The 19,066-nt window shown below is 45.8% G+C and overlaps 1 protein-coding gene and 1 pseudogene across 1 annotated transcript; both read left to right on the top strand.

Annotated features, from left to right (window-relative positions):
* LOC125428027 overlaps positions 1–19,066 on the top strand; it is a 189,787-nt pseudogene that overhangs the window by 71,460 nt on the left and 99,261 nt on the right.
* On the top strand, positions 7,774–8,143 carry LOC125429975 (mitochondrial import receptor subunit TOM7 homolog). Its single transcript, XM_048491612.1, is given in 2 exon segments — positions 7,774–7,852; positions 7,855–8,143. Coding segments are annotated over 2 exon segments (156 nt in total). The 3' UTR covers positions 7,932–8,143.

Consider the following 19,066-nt stretch of genomic DNA (forward strand, 5'->3'; position numbering starts at 1 on the left):
AAGACTGCTGGCCACTCATTCCGCTCTTCCAGCATGGCCAATTGGTCATACTGGCAAGGGCTGATGGGAATTGTAGTCCATAACATCTGGAGTGCCAAAGGTTCGCCACCACTGGTTTAGGCCTTTGGGGAGTCGGCCTATGGGCCCCCCCTTTTATAACATCTGCGGACTCTGCCGTCCCCCCCTCTCCCCTTTCTTCTCAGGGGATTTATTAGTAGGACGCCATCAGTATATCTGATATTAGGACGCTACATTTTAATGGGGTTGGTTTTAACATATAGAGCCACTATTTAATGATTTATTTAAATCTTGATATTATTGGATTTTATTTGTGCTTCATCTATTTGTTTTGTTCATCGGCCTTGACTCGAGGGCTAATTATAAATATAATAAATAATAAATAATAAGTAATAAGTAAATAAAAATCAATAATAATCAATAATCAATAATCAATAATTAAATAAAAAATAATTAAATAAAAAAATAATTAAATAAAAATTAACAATAACAATAACAAGAAGCAGCAGCAGCAGCAGCCTGGGTGGAAACCACACTACTCAGGAGACCTTGGGACTCGCAAGGTCTCCTGGGTAGTATAGTTTCCACCAGGGCCTTTTCAGGGTGCTTTTCAGCCTGAACTTTTTCAGGCTGAACTAAAGTAAGTGTGTGTGTGTGGGGGGGTGCTTTTCCACCCTTCAGGGGTGGGCCCAGTGCAGCGCGCGCACCCCTGTCCCCTTGTAGCTCCACTACTGACCTGCCGTAAGTCAGGGGTTAATTGAGAGCCCTTTCCATCACCACAATGTTCTCTTGCGATCTAGATGGAAATCGATGGGAAGAAGCCAACTCTCGTACTTATAACATTGAAAGCACCTCCTATGCTCTTTTGGCCCTGCTGAAGCTGAGGAAGTTTGATGAGGCTGGTCCTGTCGTAAGGTGGCTGACACAGCAGAAATATTATGGAGGGACATATGGGCACACTCAGGTGAGTGGCTGTTCCAGTGTCCTTTGTTGGCCAGGTATAGAGAACAGCTGCTTTGGGCTGCTGGGGCTCCGGGTGGGAAATTCCTAGAATTTGGGGGTGGAGCCTGAGAGAGGAGGAGGGTTTTGGGGGGGGAGGGACCTCAGCAGGGTATCCTGACAGCCAGTCCACCTGCCAAAGCAGCCATCAAGGGAACTTATTTCTCATCTGGAGGTCAGTTGTATTTAGCCCCCCGACATGGTTGGTAGGCAGCGTCAGGTCTCCTGGGGAGACTACTTAAAACTGGGCAGTACTCCTAGGACTTTCTGAGGTGGCCATGCTGTCTCTCGGCTGGGCGGAGCCACTGATGACTGGTGGCAGAGGGCCACATCACGCCATGCTTCTCTGTCCACCAAAAGGGTCCTTGCACAGAGAAAACTAGTGTGTCAGCAAGAAGGGTTCCCACCTGGACTTTTCCCTGACTGCCTGGTTTTCTGCAGGGAAGGTACTCTTTGGATGGAAGTGGCTCAGCCTCACTCTTTACCACCTTGGTGAGAACTTGGCCTAACTTCTGGGGTTGCCTGCTCTGCATGAGGGACACCGGAGATCTCCCGGAATGACAGATCTCTTTCCCTTGCTGACATCTGACATCCCTAGCACAGCATGTGTTTGCATTGGCCGTTGCCACCTCCTTCGATTGTCAGCGTTTCCCAGAATTACAGCCAATCTCCAGAAGGCAGAGAATAGTTACCTTGGAGGAAATGGCTGTTTCAGAGGGGGGGACTCTACTTACATCCCTTCCCTGCTGGGCTCCCTCCCCAAACCCTGTGGCTCCAAAGGCTCCACCCTCCAAAGCTTCTCCCAGGAATTTCCCAAACCGGTTACAACCCAGTCTAACTGGCCTGGAAGTGCATCCGCTTTGAAACGCTTAAGTTTCTCCATTAGAGAAGTTCATTAGCAGAAATGGGGTGGTGGAGGAGGGCTTAAAAGCTTCCTCTCCCAACTGCCCTCCCCCCAGCGTTGAAAAAGAAAGAGAATGGGCATTAAAAAATAAATAATTTGATCCTGAATTGAGAGGTCGGGCCTTTGGGGATCAGAGAGGGTGTTTGTATCCGCCAATTTAGACCCGGGAAGAAGGGGATGCTTCATTTTTCCTGGTCACCAAAATATTCGTGATTTTCTATAGTGCCAGGAGGATCTTTAAATGGGTGACAAAAGGGAGTTAATTTCGTGATAACCAGCAAACACATTGGAAATTAAATGTACTGACATTGAAATGACATTGAATGTGAAAGTGTATGCTCGTTGTATGGTTGCTTGAACTGAAGACATAATATAGCTGAATTTGTTCAAAAAATATAATATAAGGTTGCTCAATATATCAAGATCATCCCTCCCATGGAGGAGTCCGTTGTTCCTCTAGGGAGGGTTTTAGAAGGAAAAGGATTCACGGGTGCCTTTATTATGATATTACCGGGCTGTTTTAATGAAAATTTAGTATGTTTTAATGTTGAAGTTTTTACATGGGCTGTTGTTGTTTCCTTTAATTGGTATGGTTTGCCCTTAACTTGTTTTGTATTGATTTTGTTGTGCACTCACGGAGTCCCTTGGGATAGAAGGTATAAAAGTTGAAATAAAATAAAATAAATAAATAAATAAACAGTTTTGATGTTTAGATATTACAGAATAGTTTAATGGCAATTTATTGGTAGTAGATTACATCCTGCTATGTGATGTGCTTGATTCTGCTGTAATAATATGAATGTGAATAAAAAATTGAAAGCTCCAAAATATATATATCGGTGGATTCAGACGACTCCACTCACACTTTGGCTGGGATCCCACTAGAGTTTTGAGAGTAGAGATCTGCCTCTGTGCTGCCGGATCTTCCTTTCCTGAGGGCTAAAGGTCGCGTTTAGAGATTTTGTGTGACAAGTTTCTTATTTGTTCTTGCACCCTCCTGCTGCTGCAGTCGACTATCATGGTGTTCCAAGCTCTTGCCCAATACCAGACGGATGTCCCACTCCAAAAAGACATGAACTTGGACGTTCTCTTAAATTGCCAGGACGTTCCAATCTGGTCAGGTATAGAATTTCATTCGAGAACGCCCTCCTCGCCAGATCAGAAGAGGTATGGATGTTCTGTCAGAAATTTCGCACCCGGCACTCAGTGTCCGTTCTAGTTCCCCCTCTTGTCAGGGCGGAGGGTGGGTAATCTATTTTGGAGTTCTTGGGAACCAGGGGTTTTAAATCCTGACTCTCTTCAAATGGCACTTGTTCCTGATTAACCCCCAATTTTTTTTTTCTTCTTCCCTTCACTGGATTTTGCATGAACTGTCTACCAAATCCAAATCCAAAACCTTTATTAGGCATAAAACCGGAGTGTGTCATGAGTTCCAAATACAATATAAAGATCATTATTGCACAACTTGCAGTACACAGAGTGTGTAATGTAGCAACAGCTTCAGAGAGATTTCCTTGGCATTAGAGTTATTTAGAAGTTTAGCCATTTTTATCTTATCAGAAATGAGTTTACAACCTGTTGGTAATACAGTTCTCAGATCAGTTCTGATGTTGTTGTATTTTGAACAGTGAAGCAGAATATGAGAAAGTGAATCAGTTGTATCAGGACAGAATCGACAGCAACGCTCATTTTGTGGGATATTAGAGAAGCGACTTTGAAGATGTACTGAGGGAATGAACTGTCTACCTTTCAATTTAGTTTTTATGCTCAAGTCCCTTACATGTTTATTTGACTAAAGGGCTTGTTCAGTGCTGTATTTATTTAAGTTTAAAACATTATTAAAAACAACAACAGCCCTGAACAGTTGGTCTCAGTGGTGGCTGTGTGGTTGGCACAAGGGCCAGCTGCACACCAGTGGAAACCAGGTTTAGTGAACATCAACAGTATCTTGTTCTTAAACGGTGTCTGTGTCCTGATGCTCAATTTGTAGAGATGTGGGTAAGAACAGAGACTTTAAAACTGAAGTTGGCAACTTACAGGGACGACTTGCTTTTAGGGGACCCAGATTCCACCGTTTTAGGTTTCAGGGTTCATGAATGTTATGGGTGGCAAAAACCTCTTATTCCATATGTTACGTCCAAAATTGTTGGATGATGCTTAAGAAGAAGAAGAGTCTGGATTTATACCCCACTTTTGTCTCCTGTAAGGAGAGTCCAGGTGGCTTACAAGCTCCTTTCCCTTCCAACAACAGATACCTTGTGAGGTGGTAGGTGGGCTGAGAGAGTTGTGACTAGGCCAAGGTCACCCAGCAGGAATGTAGGAGTGCAGAAATGCATCTGGTTCACCAGATAAGCCTCTGCCACTCAGGTGGAGGAGTGGGGAATCAAACCCAGTTCTCCAGTTTAGAATCCACCTGCTCTTAACCACTACACCACCCTGCAGTCAATGGGCAGGGGCATTTCAGTGACACCCCGCCCTCCTTCCTAACCAATATTTTAATTGCTGTTTCTATGTCTTGTGTATATTTTAACTCTGTTCTTAAAAATCATTTTAATGATCTGTGTTTTACTGAAGGGGCTTAATTTTAGTGGTTTTAAAATGTGATTGTGTCACATGTGCTTGAAATTGTTGGCTGCTTCAATGACCCTTGTGAGGGCAGAAAGGTGACAGAAACGCTTGCAAATAAAAAAAAAAAATAACATGAATTTGAGCAGCCGGAAGATTTTGGATCAATGGGGCTTGAGAAAAGATGTACGTCGTCTCCTCTGTATTTGTCTTACCTGTCCCCTGCCAGCTTCCTGGCCTTTTCTCCCTGCAGCATTTAAAACAAGTAAAGTCAGTCAGTCAGTCAGCACGAATGAACCTCGGTTGCTTTCCAGACCAAGATCAACGAGGACTTCACCGTGAAAGCATCAGGACAGGGCCAAGCCACAATGACCGTGGTCACCTTGTATAACGCCAAACTCCGAGAGGAGTCTACTTCCTGCAAGAATTTTGACCTGAAGTGACCGCTACCCCTTTCCAGCCCTCGCGAAGTCCCTCTAATGTGGGCTCTGAGTTACCAGAAAGGCTATGTCTGTGGCTCTCAATGCAGTGTCCGTGAGCATTATGGCACCTAGCAATACCTCTCCTGGTGCCCACTGCTGTTAGAATAGTAAGCGGTTTTATATAGTTCCAGAGGGCGAGGGATCGGCACCATTACATGCCAGCATGACCACCGGGCTACGCCGGAAGGGGCTGATGGGAATTGTAGTCCATAACATCTGGAGTGCCAAAGGTTCGCCACCACGGTGCTAGAAAGTGAGTGGGGTCAGGTGGGGCTGTTGCCCCAGAGTTTCTGATTGGCCAGTGGACATTTGATTGCCTGTTCAGATTTTTAAAAAAGTTTGCTTTGGCAGCAGTTGCTGCCACAGCGCACGGGTCTTCAGCATATCTGCCAGAGGGACATGGGGTATCATATATCTCTGGGTGCATACCATCTAATCGATATAAAGGCCACCTGGGCTGCACTCTACCAGCTCTGAGCGTAGACTTCTGTCTTTGGCTCGTCCGGGCAGTAGACCTGGGCTCCAACTCCGGGCAGTAGATGTGGGTAAGAACATAAGAACATAGTACAGTACAGTACAGTAAACCTTTATTAGGCATAAATAATTCTACATACAGTATGTTCGTTTCATAAACACAATACAACAAGGCATCCAATACACTAAGTTAGGATAAATTATACACAAACTTTCTGGAGACCTATTGTGATATCCATATGTTAATTAAAGCTGATATGAAACAACTTCATGAGCCTCTCAGACATTAAATCAAAGTAATTTAGATGATTTGATACATTGAGGGACACATTTTAGTACCGGCTCTTTGAGATATTACTTCCTCTAGATATGGAAGACTACCTAAAGTTGCCATTATCTCAGAAGATGCATCACTGAGTAAATATTTCACTACATAAGCCGAAGGCAAATTTGTTTTATCTTTGATAATCGGGGTTATATAGTGACTACGTAGTGCAGAGTGAAGCTGACATTCTAGGAGGATATGCTGTATTGTATCCACGGCATTGACAGAGCATGGACATCGTCTGTCAGTCCAATTGGCTGTGCAGATTAAAGTAACGCTATTGCAGCAGTAGCTGCAGGGTCAGTTTTATTCTCTTATTTCACTCATAAGAACATAAGAACTAGCCTGCTGGATCAGACCAGAGTCCATCTAGTCCAGCACTCTGCTACTCGCAGTGGCCCACCAGGTGCCTTTGGGAGCTCACGTGCAGGATATGAAAGCAATGTACTTCTCAAGCTGCTGTTGCTCCCGAGCACTTTGGTCTGGCTAAGGCATTTTGCAATCTGGAGATCAAGGAGGATCTGCTTGGGAGCCATAGATCAACTCTCCTCCATAAATCTGTCCAAGCCCCTCTCTTAAAGCTATCCAGGTTAGGCGGCTATCACCACCTCCTGTGGCAGCATATTCCAAAATGACAATCACACGCTAAGTGAAGCGAAGTGCTTTCTTTATGAGTCCTGTAATTTTCCCCCACCATTTTCAATGGATGCTCCCTGGTTCTAGTATTGTGAGAAAGAGAGAAAAATTTCTCTCTGTCAACATTTTCTACCCCACGCATAATTTTATAGATTCAATCATTTCCCCCCTGAGACGTCTCCTCTCCAAACTAAAGAGTCCCAAACGCTGCAGCCTCTCCTCATAAGGAAGGTGCTCCAGTCCCTCAATCATCCTCAAGTGTCTTCTCTGCACTGTAATAACCACTGGCGTGTCTCTAAACCAATAACAAAGAGAGCAAACCTCCAAAAGGTACCAATATAGAACAGTTTACACAGTTTAGAAATCCCCCATTGTCCAGGCACACAGAAGTCACTTTTTTTATTCCAGTTGCGCAAGACTCCTGCCAAGCCGTGCCATTTTCGTAGGGCAGCTGACCTCTGGAGGATCCGTCATAAATCCCAGGAGGATACCTCCCTTAGGTTCCACCCCAAAGGCTGGGAACCCAATTTCAAGCATATACAACTGAGCAGTGCCAGCTTCAATAAAGGGGTGGGTCAGAATGTGCATGTCCACGGCTTTGGAGACCTCCTCACCAAACCCTTTTTCTGTGGAAGGGGTCTTTTAGTGAGCAGGCCAGACACAGGGTGCATAGCTGGTGGACGGGCCCTCCTTTTTCCTCACGGACTCTGGTGCAAACAGTCCCTTCCTAGCTGCTTTGTCTGGCCTGGGTGTTCTGCAACGATGCTAATTCCAGTCCGTCTCTCAAAACCATTTCTAGGTAAGCCAATCGATGGAGTCTTGGGAGCCGCCAAGATCAGGATCTGTGCCAGGTGAGAACGGTGGGCATTAAAGGCGATTTGGGCATTTCGGAGTCCAGAACCACCTTGGAGACCAACAACATTTTCAGGGCATGAGCTTTCAAGAGCCAAAATTCCCTTCCTCCGATGCACATTGGAATGGAGATCTCAGTTCTTGTATCCCAATCAGAAAGCGGGAGAAGCAGAAGTTCTTAAGATGTGTGTGTGTGGGTGGGTGGGTGGGTGGGTGGAGGGGCGGGGAGGTTTATTTTTATTTATTTGTGTGTTTGTTTGTTTTGTTGGATTTATAGCCCGCCGCATCCCCAAAGGGCTCTGGGCGAGTTACAACATATTTGAAAACATTCCATAAACAAGAATATTAAAATATAAATCCTGATTCTCTATGGGTGCTAAGAGAGCTCTCCGTTCGTCATCTCTATGGTGAAATTGGGTGGAAGTTCAGAGTGAGATTGAGACAGGAAGTGACCATAAAGAACGCGCTGAGAGGCTTTTCCTTCCCTCCTTCCTTTTTCGCTTTGTATCGTCGTCACCATGCCAAAGCTGAGTAAAGAGGCGAAGCAACGGCTACAGCACCTCTTCAAAGGCGGCCAGTTTGCTATCCAGTGGGCCTTTTATTCTATCTAGGCTTTAAGAGAGGTGCAGATCCTGGAATGCCTGGACCAACCGTTCTAAGTCTGCTTTGGGGATGAAGGATTTAACCATTGTATTCTGGAAGTAGCCGCTGAACAAATAAAGGATGAAGATATGTCCATTCCATTTGTTGGGCTTTGCCACAGGCCAGCACTTCCCAGACATCATGGAATATGCTTTCAACACAATGGAATTTCTGTCAATCTAATTTATTTGTGACACACTTTCATTTTCTACGAATAAATATTTTGTCTGAAAAAAAAAATATAAATCCTAACCAATCAATAATTTTAAAAACGCTGAGGTAGATGACATAAATTATCCTTCCCACCTTCCACCCTTCGTTCCTCCCCTCCCACCGGAGCCTGAAAGATGTTATTCACCATCCATCTAGCCAGTTTCAGGGTCCTTCCATGATGCTCAGGAACCGTACACCCCTATCAGTTTCGTCAGCATGGCCAATTGGCCATGCTGGTAGGGGCTGATGGGAATTGTAGTTCCTGAACATCTGGAGAGCCGCAGGTTCCCTACCCCTGAGCTAGCTAGTTGGAAAAGGCCTGGTGGAACAGCCTTGTCTTACAGGCCCTGCGGAATTGGCATACTTCCCGCAGGGCCCTGACATCACAAGGCAATTTGTTCCACCTACCCCTTGACTCCCTTCTACCTTTAACTTGTTCAGAATCGTACAAATTATTAAAACAAAAATTGTTAGTGAGAGAATGGAACTATTTCACTCTGGCAGCGAGGAAAACTTGTTCACCTTTACGTCTATCAATCCCCTTACAACATAACAGAATGGCCTCCTATCTGTATCATCTGACCAATCCAGATCAGAGAAGAGTTTTTTCACTCGCTCGCTTCAATGTTTTCCCTTCTGCCATACTACGAGGTAGATATAACAATCTAGAAATGTGCAAAAGGGTGTGTTCTTGTGGTGCAAATCAATTAGAAACGTTAACTCACCAATTATTCTGTTGTCCTAAATCGGCAAGTATTAGAGTCAAATACTCTAGGTTGCTTTCTATGATACCTAGCAAGCTGGATGAACTAAGCAGACTATTGTTCTTATTAAATAATTCTGATGCTACATTCTGTAAAATGGCTCCGAACTTTCTGCTGGAAATATCCCATAAGCAACAGTATGCATGAATCAACTTCATTTGTTATATGTTGCAAGTTTGTATTTTGATGCGATTTAGATGTGATTTTATACTGTTTATGCCAAATAAAGGCTAAATGAAAAAATGAAAAAAAAATTGTTCCACCAGGCCGGAGCCAGGGCTGTGAAAGAATATGGTAAGAATATCCCTCGGGATATCTGGCTGGCTTTGACAAGAGCCAGGGTTGTTAAAACCCCGGCTCTTGTCGAAGCCAGCCAGATATCCCTCAGGCTGGGGATCACCAGGAGGCCCCCCTCTGACGAACGGAGGGGCCTTGTAGGGCAATATGGGGCAATGCAGTCCCGGAGATATGCAGGTCCACTACTGCTTAGTGCCTTAAAGGTCAATCCCAATACTCTGAAAATGATCTGCAACTCAACTGGCAGCTAGTGTCATTCTCTGAGAACTGGTGTTATATGATCAAAACTTGCTGACCCAGTAAGCAGTCTTGTGGCCATGTTCTAAACAAGCTTTTCTCAGTGTGTCTTGCCTTGTATGGATTTGCCCTGGACGTGATGTGTTCGGCCAACTCACTCTCTTCACATTCCCACGGCAGCTGTGGGGAACTTTATTTCCCAAGTACTTCCGAGTGTGATTTGGATTGGGACCATAATGCTAGGGAAGGGGGAGGACATTGGCCCACCCCAGGGATCCTTTTTGCCCTCTTGTGGGGCTGCATGTGCAGTGAATACTATGCCCTATCATGTAGCCTCTCTGGTGGTACGAAAAGCAGACGGAACTGACCATCCATTCCTTTCTGAGTCAAGTAATCCATTTTGAGGACATTTTCCCTCCGTCTCTGATTGCAGGTATCTCCGTCAGGTCGATGCCACAATGAGCATAATTGATGTCTCCATGCTGACTGGTTATGGACCTGCCACTGAAGATCTGAACAGGGTAGGTGGGACCGTCATTCGTGTCCTCCGGCTGAGCGCAAAAGGGAACGGCTATTCCTGGCCTGTTCCGCGCAGAGGCGGGTTGGCGAAACTACATCCAGTCCCATAATCAGCATTTCCTTTATCGTTTTATTTTATGTAGGCCTTCAGTGCAGCTGGACACCCTGACAGTGTTGCATAAGAAAATATCTTCTGTCTAATTGTCAAGTGTGCCTAATCTGGGGATACCTAAATCTGCAGATTGGGCCCACTTTGGCTAAAAACAGATTGTTCGGCAAACTTGAGGGCCTGCCCAGAAAAATCTGAAAAGATTTAAAAATGGATTGGGGAGTTTAAATCCCCCCCCCCACAAAAGCATTGTCTGTGCACGTTCCCCCCTCCTCCTCTGTCAGAGAACGGTGGTGACTGCTATGGGGTGGGGGGAGGGGGAAGCAAAGCTCAGCAGGCCCCATTGCAAAGCCTGAGAGCTGCACGGGCCCTGGGAGCAGTGACATAAAGGGGGAAACGAAGGCAAGAGGCCCCTTCCTTGTTGGAATTGGTACTCTGAAATTGTAGTGTAGCGTTATTTTAGTGTACTTTGAAATATTAGTGTATACACTATTTAGTGTACAGTTTAGTGTTTCAAACTATCGGAAGCTAGTTTGCAAATCTGAAATGCACCATGTGGGAAACATGAAGGGTAGGAAAGGAACGTACATGCCGGTGCAGAGATAGATCCCTATTTAATTGCAGTTAGGAAGGGACAAGAAAGGGCTAAAACATAGGACACACAGAAAAGGTAAGTTTTAAGGAGAGAGGTGGCACCACCTAGAATCATAGGCCCTTTCCGCACACGCGCAGAAACGAGCCTCCACCGGCATTTATGCTAGCGTGCGAGCGGCCCCCACTTTCCCCCACAGCCGGAGAGAGGCAGTTTCTACACAACGGGCGCGCTCGGGTCAGTTCAAAGCCTTTTTCATTTCGACGCTTCTCATGTCCAGCATCACTCTGGAGGGCTGCAGGGACCCACCCACGCGGTCGGAGGGCAGAGTGGGCGGGTCTCTGCAGCCCTCCAGAGCAATGCTGGACATGAAGGTCAGTGGAGGCGACAGGGAAAGCGGCATCTTCCCAGCAGTGCGGTTTGCACCGCGCTGACGGGAAGACGCCGCTTTGCAACAACCTCGCTCAATGAGTGAGCAACCTTCACGTTGCTCCCGGGTAGCCAGGACGGTGCTTCTGAGATGCAGCAGTGCCTCCTGTGTGAACAGCAGCCCAGGGGCGGCATTTTTGTTGTCCCTGGGCCGCTGTATTTCACCCGTGCGGAAACGGCCATAGAGTTGGAAGAGAGACCCCAAAGGCCATCAAGTTCAACCTCTGCCATGCAGAAACACACAATCAAAGCACTCCTGACATATGTTCATCCAGCCTCTGTTTAAAAACCTTCAAAGAAGGAGACTCCACCACTCTCCAAGACAGTGAATTCCATTGTCGAACAGCCCTGACTCTCAGGAAGTTTTTCTTGATGTTTAGGTGGAATCTCTTTTCCTTCACCTTGAACCCATGACTCCTGGGCCTGGTCTGTGGAGCAGCAGAAAACAAGCTTGCTCCCTCACCGACATCCCTTCAAATATCTAAACATGGCTACTTCTTAACCTTCGCATCTCCAGTCTAAACATCCCCAGCTCCCTAAGTCTCTCCTCGTAGGGCATCAACTCCAGGCCTTTGACCGTTGTTGGTTGCCGTCCTCTGGACCCGTTCCAGCATGTCAATATCCTTCTTGTTCAGCTTGTTCTTCTGTGTTCTTGTTCTTCTGTGCTCAGCTTTCTGAAGGTGTGGACAGATACATCTCCAAGTACGAAATCGACATGAATGTATCTGAAAGGGGGAACCTCATCATCTATCTGGACAAGGTAAAGACGTCCTTCTGTGACCTGCATGGCCCAGGCTCGCCCGATCTTGTCAGCTCTCTGAAGCTAAGCAGGGTCAGCCCTGGCTAATGCTTGGATGGGAGACCCCCCCCCAAGGAAGTCCCAGGAAATGGCAAACCACCTCTGAATTCCTCTCCTTCCTTGAAACCCCTGAGGGGTTGCCATAAGCTTGGCTGTGACTTGACAGCACTTCCCACCACCCAAGGAGGCCTGTTTGTCACCACTGTGTCTGAGCCGAGGGTTCCCTACAGTGCTGGAGGGTTCCCTGCAGTGCTTCACTCAGCTTGCCCCAAGGCAGATTCACTGACCCAGGCCACCCCTCCATCCCTCTCCCTGGTACAGCATGGCTGTCACTAACCCAGGCCAGCAAGGAAGGATACGGCACCCTGCAATTGCTGCCATATTGCCGCCAGCCTCCCCAGGCTGAAGCCAACCAAGGGGTGGCCCTCACTCCCTGTGAGCTGGGTTGGAGCCCCTGCTGCAGCCGGAAGCCAGCTGCCCAAGCACCAGATGAGGCAGAGGGAGCGGGGGCAGGAGCCTGCTCTTCTTCTTCTTCTTCTTCTTCTTCTTCTTCTTCTTCTTCTTCTTCTTCTTCTTCTTCTTCTTCTTCTTCTTCTTCTTCTTCTTCTTCTTCTTCTTCTTCTTCTTCTTCCTCTTCCTCTTCCTCTTCTTCCTCTTCTTCCTCTTCTTCTTCCTCTTCTTCCTCTTCTTCTTCTTCTTCTTCTTCTTCTGCTGCTGCTGCTGCTGCTGCTGCTGAGGAGGAGGAGGAGGAGGAGGAGGAGGAGGAGGAGGAGGAGGAGGAGGAGGAGGAGGAGGAGGAGGAGGAGGAGGAGGAGGAGGAGGAGGAACGGCGCTGTGGGTGGCCTGGCCCAAGGCAATTTCCCCCATTGCCCACCAGCTGAGATCCCCCCCATGTTTATAATGTCAACTACTGAAGGGTGCCAGAATCGGAGAATCATAAAGTTGGAAGATAACCAAAAGGCCATCAAGTCCAACCCCCTGCAATGCAGGAAGACACAATCAAAGCACTCATGACAAATGGCCAGCCAGCCTCCAAAGAAGGAGACTCCACCACACTCCAAGGTAGTGCATTCCACTGTCAAACAACCCTGACAGTCAGGAATTTTTTCCTGATGTTAGTGGAATGTCTTTTCCTTCCCCTTGAACCCATGACTCCCGGGCCTAGTCTCTGGAGCAACAGAACACAAGCCTGCTCCCTCACCAACATGGCATCCCTTCAAATATCTACACATGGCTATGATGTCATGGCTATGAGGTCTGGTTCTAGAATGGGATCAGTGATTCTGGCCATGAACGACACACCTTTCCCAGGCCGTGAACATGATCAAATGACTCAGACCAAATAGATGAGCCAACGTGATGCAGTGGTTAGAATATTGGACTATGATCTGAGAGACCTCAGTTGAAATCCACACTCAGCCATGGAGACCTGCTGGCCGAACTTGGGTCAGTCACACACATGCAGTCTGTCCTACCTCACAGGGTTATGGCGAGGATAAAACAGAGAGGAGAATGATGGTAGCCGGTTTTGGTTCCCATTGGGGAGAAAGGTATAAATGAAGCAAATAAATAAATAGGTTTGCCCCAGGAGTGACGTCACACTGTTGACACAGCAATAATTTTGGCATCATTTCCCGCACTACTGATCAGTGGTGAGGGTTGGGCTGCCGGCAGGAATTTTCCCACTATAGAGGGAGACACGTCAGCCATACATATACCCCTGTTATAAGCCTTTCACACCTGTGGCTCCCCGGCATCCTAAAAAGCTGGCTCCATGAGACCACATCCCAGGATCACACACTGAAATACTGAGGGACGATTTCCCTCCAGTGGAACGCTGGCAGCATACGAGATCACCTCTCTCTCCCGCTTTCTTTCTTCTCCATCCCAGGTTTCTCATTCAGAGGATGAATGTCTGGAATTCAAACTTTACAAGTATTTTGAGGCCGGCCTCGTTCAGCCAGGATCCGTCACGGTGTACAGCTACTATTCCTTAGGTAAGAGTGGGGGGAAGAATTAGGGGGGAAGAATTAGGACTAATAAAAGGAAACACTTCTTCATGCAATGTGTGATTGGTGTTTGGAATATCCTGCCACAAGAGGTGGTGATGGCCACTCACCTGTATGGCTTTAAAAGGGGCTTGGACAGATTTATGGAGGAGAAGTCGATTTATGGCTACCAATCTTGATCCTCCTTGATCTGAGGTTGCAAATGCCTTAGCAGACCAGGTGCTCGGGAACAGCAGCAGCAGAAGGCCCTTGCTTTCACATCCTGCCTGTGAGCTCCCAAAGGCACCTGGTGGGCCACTGCGAGTAGCAGAGAGCTGGACTAGATGGACTCTGGTCTGATCCAGCTGGCTTGTTCTTATGTTCTTATGTTCTTAAGAGGAGCTCCTCCTTGCCGAGAATAACCTTGAATTAACACATCGCAAAAGTTTTCCAGACCTCTTATTGCCTCCATTTTGTCAATGTAATCCCCTGAAATGAATCCCGTGAAATGAATCCCGCACTAGAAGCCAGGAGCAATTAGTGGGGTTGCTAATCTCCTGGTGGTGGATGGGGATTTCTTGGAATCATAACTGATCTTCCTTGGAGAAAATGACTGCTTTGGCAGGTGGACTTGATGGCCTGATACCCTGCTGACGTCCCTCCGCAAGCCCTACCCTTTCCAGCCTCCCCCCCTCCCCCCCGCTCCCGAATTGCCAGGAATTTCCCAAACCAGAGCTGACGACCTAGCAATGGACCATTCTGCAGTCCTTCGCGCTCCTCACATCTCCCCAACCGCCATGCCCAGTGAACAGCAGGGAACACAATTGAGCAGTCTCGACTCCCGGTTTCCTAGCCTACACTAGGGCAGTTTCCACACGGCACAATTATACCAGGTTTGAACCAGGGTCTTACATACTGCATCTAATTTATCCCTTCTTCTTCCGCATGGCTCCCTGTTTCTTCCTAGGAGCAGAGTTAGGTCCGAGAGGAAGTGCTCCTGTTTGTTCCGCACGAGCACAGGACTTCTGAATTTACTTTGGAAGCTTCTCTGAGCATGCCCGGTATCCCGCAATTCCGATTGGCTGTTGTTTTTAAGTGGCAGCGGCAAGCACCTCTGAGCATGCCTGATGTCCTGTGTTCTGATTGGCTGTTGTTTTTGAATGGCAGCTTGAATGAAATGGCTGACAGAGCTGCTGGGTGGGAAAAATAAACTGGTCTTGCACTTAATTGGTTTTTGCACGGTGGAAGGCACAAGCATGGTCACATCGGGATTTTTTAAAAGAACCTCCAAACTGGTGATTTTTGAAAATCGTGGGCTAAGGTAAATATCGTGGGGCAACACCGGGGCAGGCCTGCGTTACCACCGAGAACCGTGTGGAATTCCCCGCTCCACAGGGATATTTTTCTTGCTCAACCCAGGATATTTAGACCATGCGGAAATGGCCTCGATGTCTGTGCCTCTGAGGTTAGTAGGCAAGGGTTGGATCCAGTGATCCACTCAGGCAAAGATCGCTGACCTTCCCTGCTCCCCACAACCTCTCGCAGTTTCTTCCAATCTATTGATTGCAGGGATTAGGGGGCCCCCATGAAGTATTTTACTGATTGGGTGAAAGAACACATTTCTATGTTGCCTTTCCACCCAGACTGGCTTTATAGGCCACCCTTTTCCAAATGAGCCCAGGGCAGCTCCCCGTGTTGGTTCCTGGGATGCAGTTGAGGAGGAGAGGGCAAAATGGCTCCATCTTCCTCCAACAGCACAGGCCTGTGGTCAGAAAAGGAAAGAAGGGTGATTTTTGCCTGCTTCTAACCCCTGGCTTGATTTGATGGGCCCCTCCCCCTGGGATCGCTTGCAGTATTCCAGAGAAGGGATGCCCCCTTTAAGTTGGATGCCCCCTGCAAGCTCTGACCAGTTGGGATCCCAATTGGCTAAAAGCAGTTTCAGCCTTTTCCATTCGAGCTTCTCGTTGGGCTGGAGGAAAACCTCAAAAAAAAGCTTGATTGAGCAGGGTGGCTGAATAATAAGCTGCGGATCTTCTGCAGTCTTGTGGCACGTCTGAAATTCACTTGGAATTCCCTTGCTGTGCCTTAACAGGAACACACCTTTGCGACCACCAGCTCAGCTGTCACATGCAGCCACTGTTGTTATGTGTCCCAGCTGAGGATAATCTATGCTGCAAGACAGGACTGGCTGCAGGTTCTGGGAGGCTCTGGCAGAGTGTGCCCCATTCCTGGTCTGACCCCCTTCAGGACCCTCACTCATGACTGCCTTCATCCCACCCACATCCCCACCTGACTGTGTGTTGCTCCTTCCCTGCTCATTCATCCCTGCCTGTATATCTTTTTTCAGATGGTCTGGGTGGTATGTGTAGGTAGGAACGCCACCGCAGTACCTGCCCCCCCCCCCCAAGAGTGCCACCTGCAAAACAGGACTGGCTCCAGGTTCCGGGAGGCTCTGTCAGAGAATGCCCCAAAGTGCCCCCTTACCTGGCAGCAGGTGGTTGGCAGACTCTGCAAGAGTGGGTCCAGGCAGCTGCCCCACCCCAGGGTACGTTGACGCCAGCCCTGCTGCAAAACATGCTGTTCTACAGACGATTGATTGCTCAGTCTGCAAGATTAGAGAAGTTTGCCCTCCCTTTTTTATTTGCAGGGAGTGTTGAGTTACAATTCTCTTACAAAAAGGAGCTGTCCAAGCTTAGAAACTTGTGCTGCAAAGCCTACCCTCTGAACAGATTTCTGTTGCGTGAAATCGGGCTAACACGTCCACTAGCATCTCTTGGGAGAAAGGTCATCTCTTCCTCTTCCAAAGGCCCTCAATTGCTTAGGGATCTCTTCCTAAGCAATTGAGAGAAAGATCCGGTGAGAGGCGTGGAATAATACGTCGTGTGTCTCTTTCTGTGTCTCTGACCAAGCTCCTGAAAAGCCGTACCCTGAAAATATTTTTTAAAAATATGTTATTAATATGAAAACATTTGAATACAATATATAATATTCGCATATAATAGAAAAACATATTTATAAAGAAAACAATAATAATGATAGTTCTAAATGCTAATTTTATAACAAATAAACTCTATTTTACTTATTTCTCATTTTCTTCTAATTTTATGATAATCTATTTTCAATGAAAAAGAAATAGAAATCAAGAGAATCTGAGACAATCAGAGGGGAGAAAATAATCAAAGTAAAAAAGAGATTAAATAAAGCTATTATTTCTTATACAAATTATCGATAGGAAAATAGTTAACATTCTAAATTAAATGCATTTATAAAGAGGAAATTTGTCTTCTGTACTTCTTTTTTCTTATTAATAAATTTAATTATTATTTGTTCAGGTGTTACTTATTTCTGATTTTCTAATTTTATGATAATCTATTTTCAATGAAGAAAAAGAAATCAAAATCAAGAGAATCAGAGATATTCAGAGAGGATAAAATGATCAAAGTAAAAAAGAGTAATTAACATTTTTCTTTCCAATAAAAGTTAAAATTTTCCAAAGAGAAAATAAAGCTATTGCTTCTTATACAAAATTACAGAGTAAATAGAAGAGAAAATAGTTAAGTTTACTTAACATTCTAAATTAAATATATGTATAAAGTGGAAATATATCTTCTGTACTTTTCTCTTAGTAATAAATTTAATTCATATTTGTTCAGGTATTGAACATATAGTTCCCAGTTTTTATTAAATTTCTCCGGGTCTCTTGGTGTTCTACTGCAGACAAAAGTCGCTCCTCTCAAAAACTCACTCACCCTTCCTTCCCATATGTGTGTGTGTGTGTGTGTGTGTGTGTGTGTGTGTGTGTGTGTGTGTGTGTGTGTGTGTGTGTGTGTATGTATGTGTGTGTATGTGTGTGTATGTGTGTATGTATATCTATATCTATCTATATCTATATCTATCTATCTATCTATCTATCTATCTATCTATCTATCTATCTATCTATCTATCTATCTATCTATCTATCTATCTATCTATCTATCTATATATATATATATATATATATATATATATATCTATATATATATCTATATCTATATCTATATCTATATCTATATCTATATCTATATCTATATATATATATATATATATACTATATATATACATATACAGACCCACATGTTACCCTCCGAAATCATCTTTCTGTTCCTCTTGAATTAAGCCAATCCACTTCAGACCCACATGGATACCTTCTGAAATCATCTTTCTGTTCCTCTTTTCAGATGACCGCTGTACCAAGTTCTACCATCCATCCAAGGGAAGCGAGCATCTCAATACCATCTGCCAGGGTGATGTTTGTCGGTGTGCAGAAGGTAAAGCAGGGCAGCGGGGACAGGAAATACTGCTTCTGCTCACCAAAGATATCCGAGGAATATATTATCTCCAGTTATACAGGGCTAAATCTTTGTGTATTTGTGATCTTTAAAACAGTCCAGAGTTGTTTGCTTTTCAGCTTTGCAAATTATCCACAGCTTGGTTATTCAGTGTGTTAAAATGAGCAGGATGTTGTGTAGTTTACGGCATCCACATTGCAGTCCTGGAGATCTGATTGCATTTTGCTGTTAGCTGTTCATTAAACAAAGTCTTAAGGTGCCTTCTTGGTTCCCCTCCTTCATTCCCTTGCCCATGACTGGCCAGGAAAGACCAGGAGAGATGGGCTTATGGGTCTTTAAAATCCCCCTGACCCTTCTTTTCTTGAGATTGTGAATTGTCAGTTGCGTCCTAGAAGAGTCCCCCTCTGTTTATTTGCTGCCCCCAGTGGTATGGTTCACTAGGTATGTGGTGTGTAAGTATGGGAGATTCCGCACAGCCAAATATAGCATCTTCAGGACTTTTATAAATAGCATTTGGGAGAAGAACTTTGCACAGCTCTCCTCCTGCAAATGAGTTCAGCCCGTTTTATTTCTCTCAACCTGGGTTTTTCCCCCCAAATTGCTAAAATAGTGATCTTTTCCCCCCCAATCTGGGTTGAGGACAATTCCTACCTGCTGAGCAAATACCAGCAGGCAGGAAATATTTATTTCTCCAACCCAAACTGCTTACTTTAGTTTCCGCTACTCGTGCCTGCCATTTTGCGTGCTGCAGCACTGCAGGGATTCCCCACAGCGGCCTCCTCTGCTTACAGCTCATCCATTTGCAGATGAATAAAATTTGTTTTGCCTGGTGATCCCGTGCACCTGTCATTTTTGTTTTGAGAGGGCTGTCTGTGAAACTCCGGCAACACGACT

This window comes from Sphaerodactylus townsendi, linkage group LG03 (assembly GCF_021028975.2).
Source record: "Sphaerodactylus townsendi isolate TG3544 linkage group LG03, MPM_Stown_v2.3, whole genome shotgun sequence".
In the NCBI taxonomy this organism is placed as follows: Eukaryota; Metazoa; Chordata; class Lepidosauria; order Squamata; family Sphaerodactylidae; genus Sphaerodactylus; species Sphaerodactylus townsendi.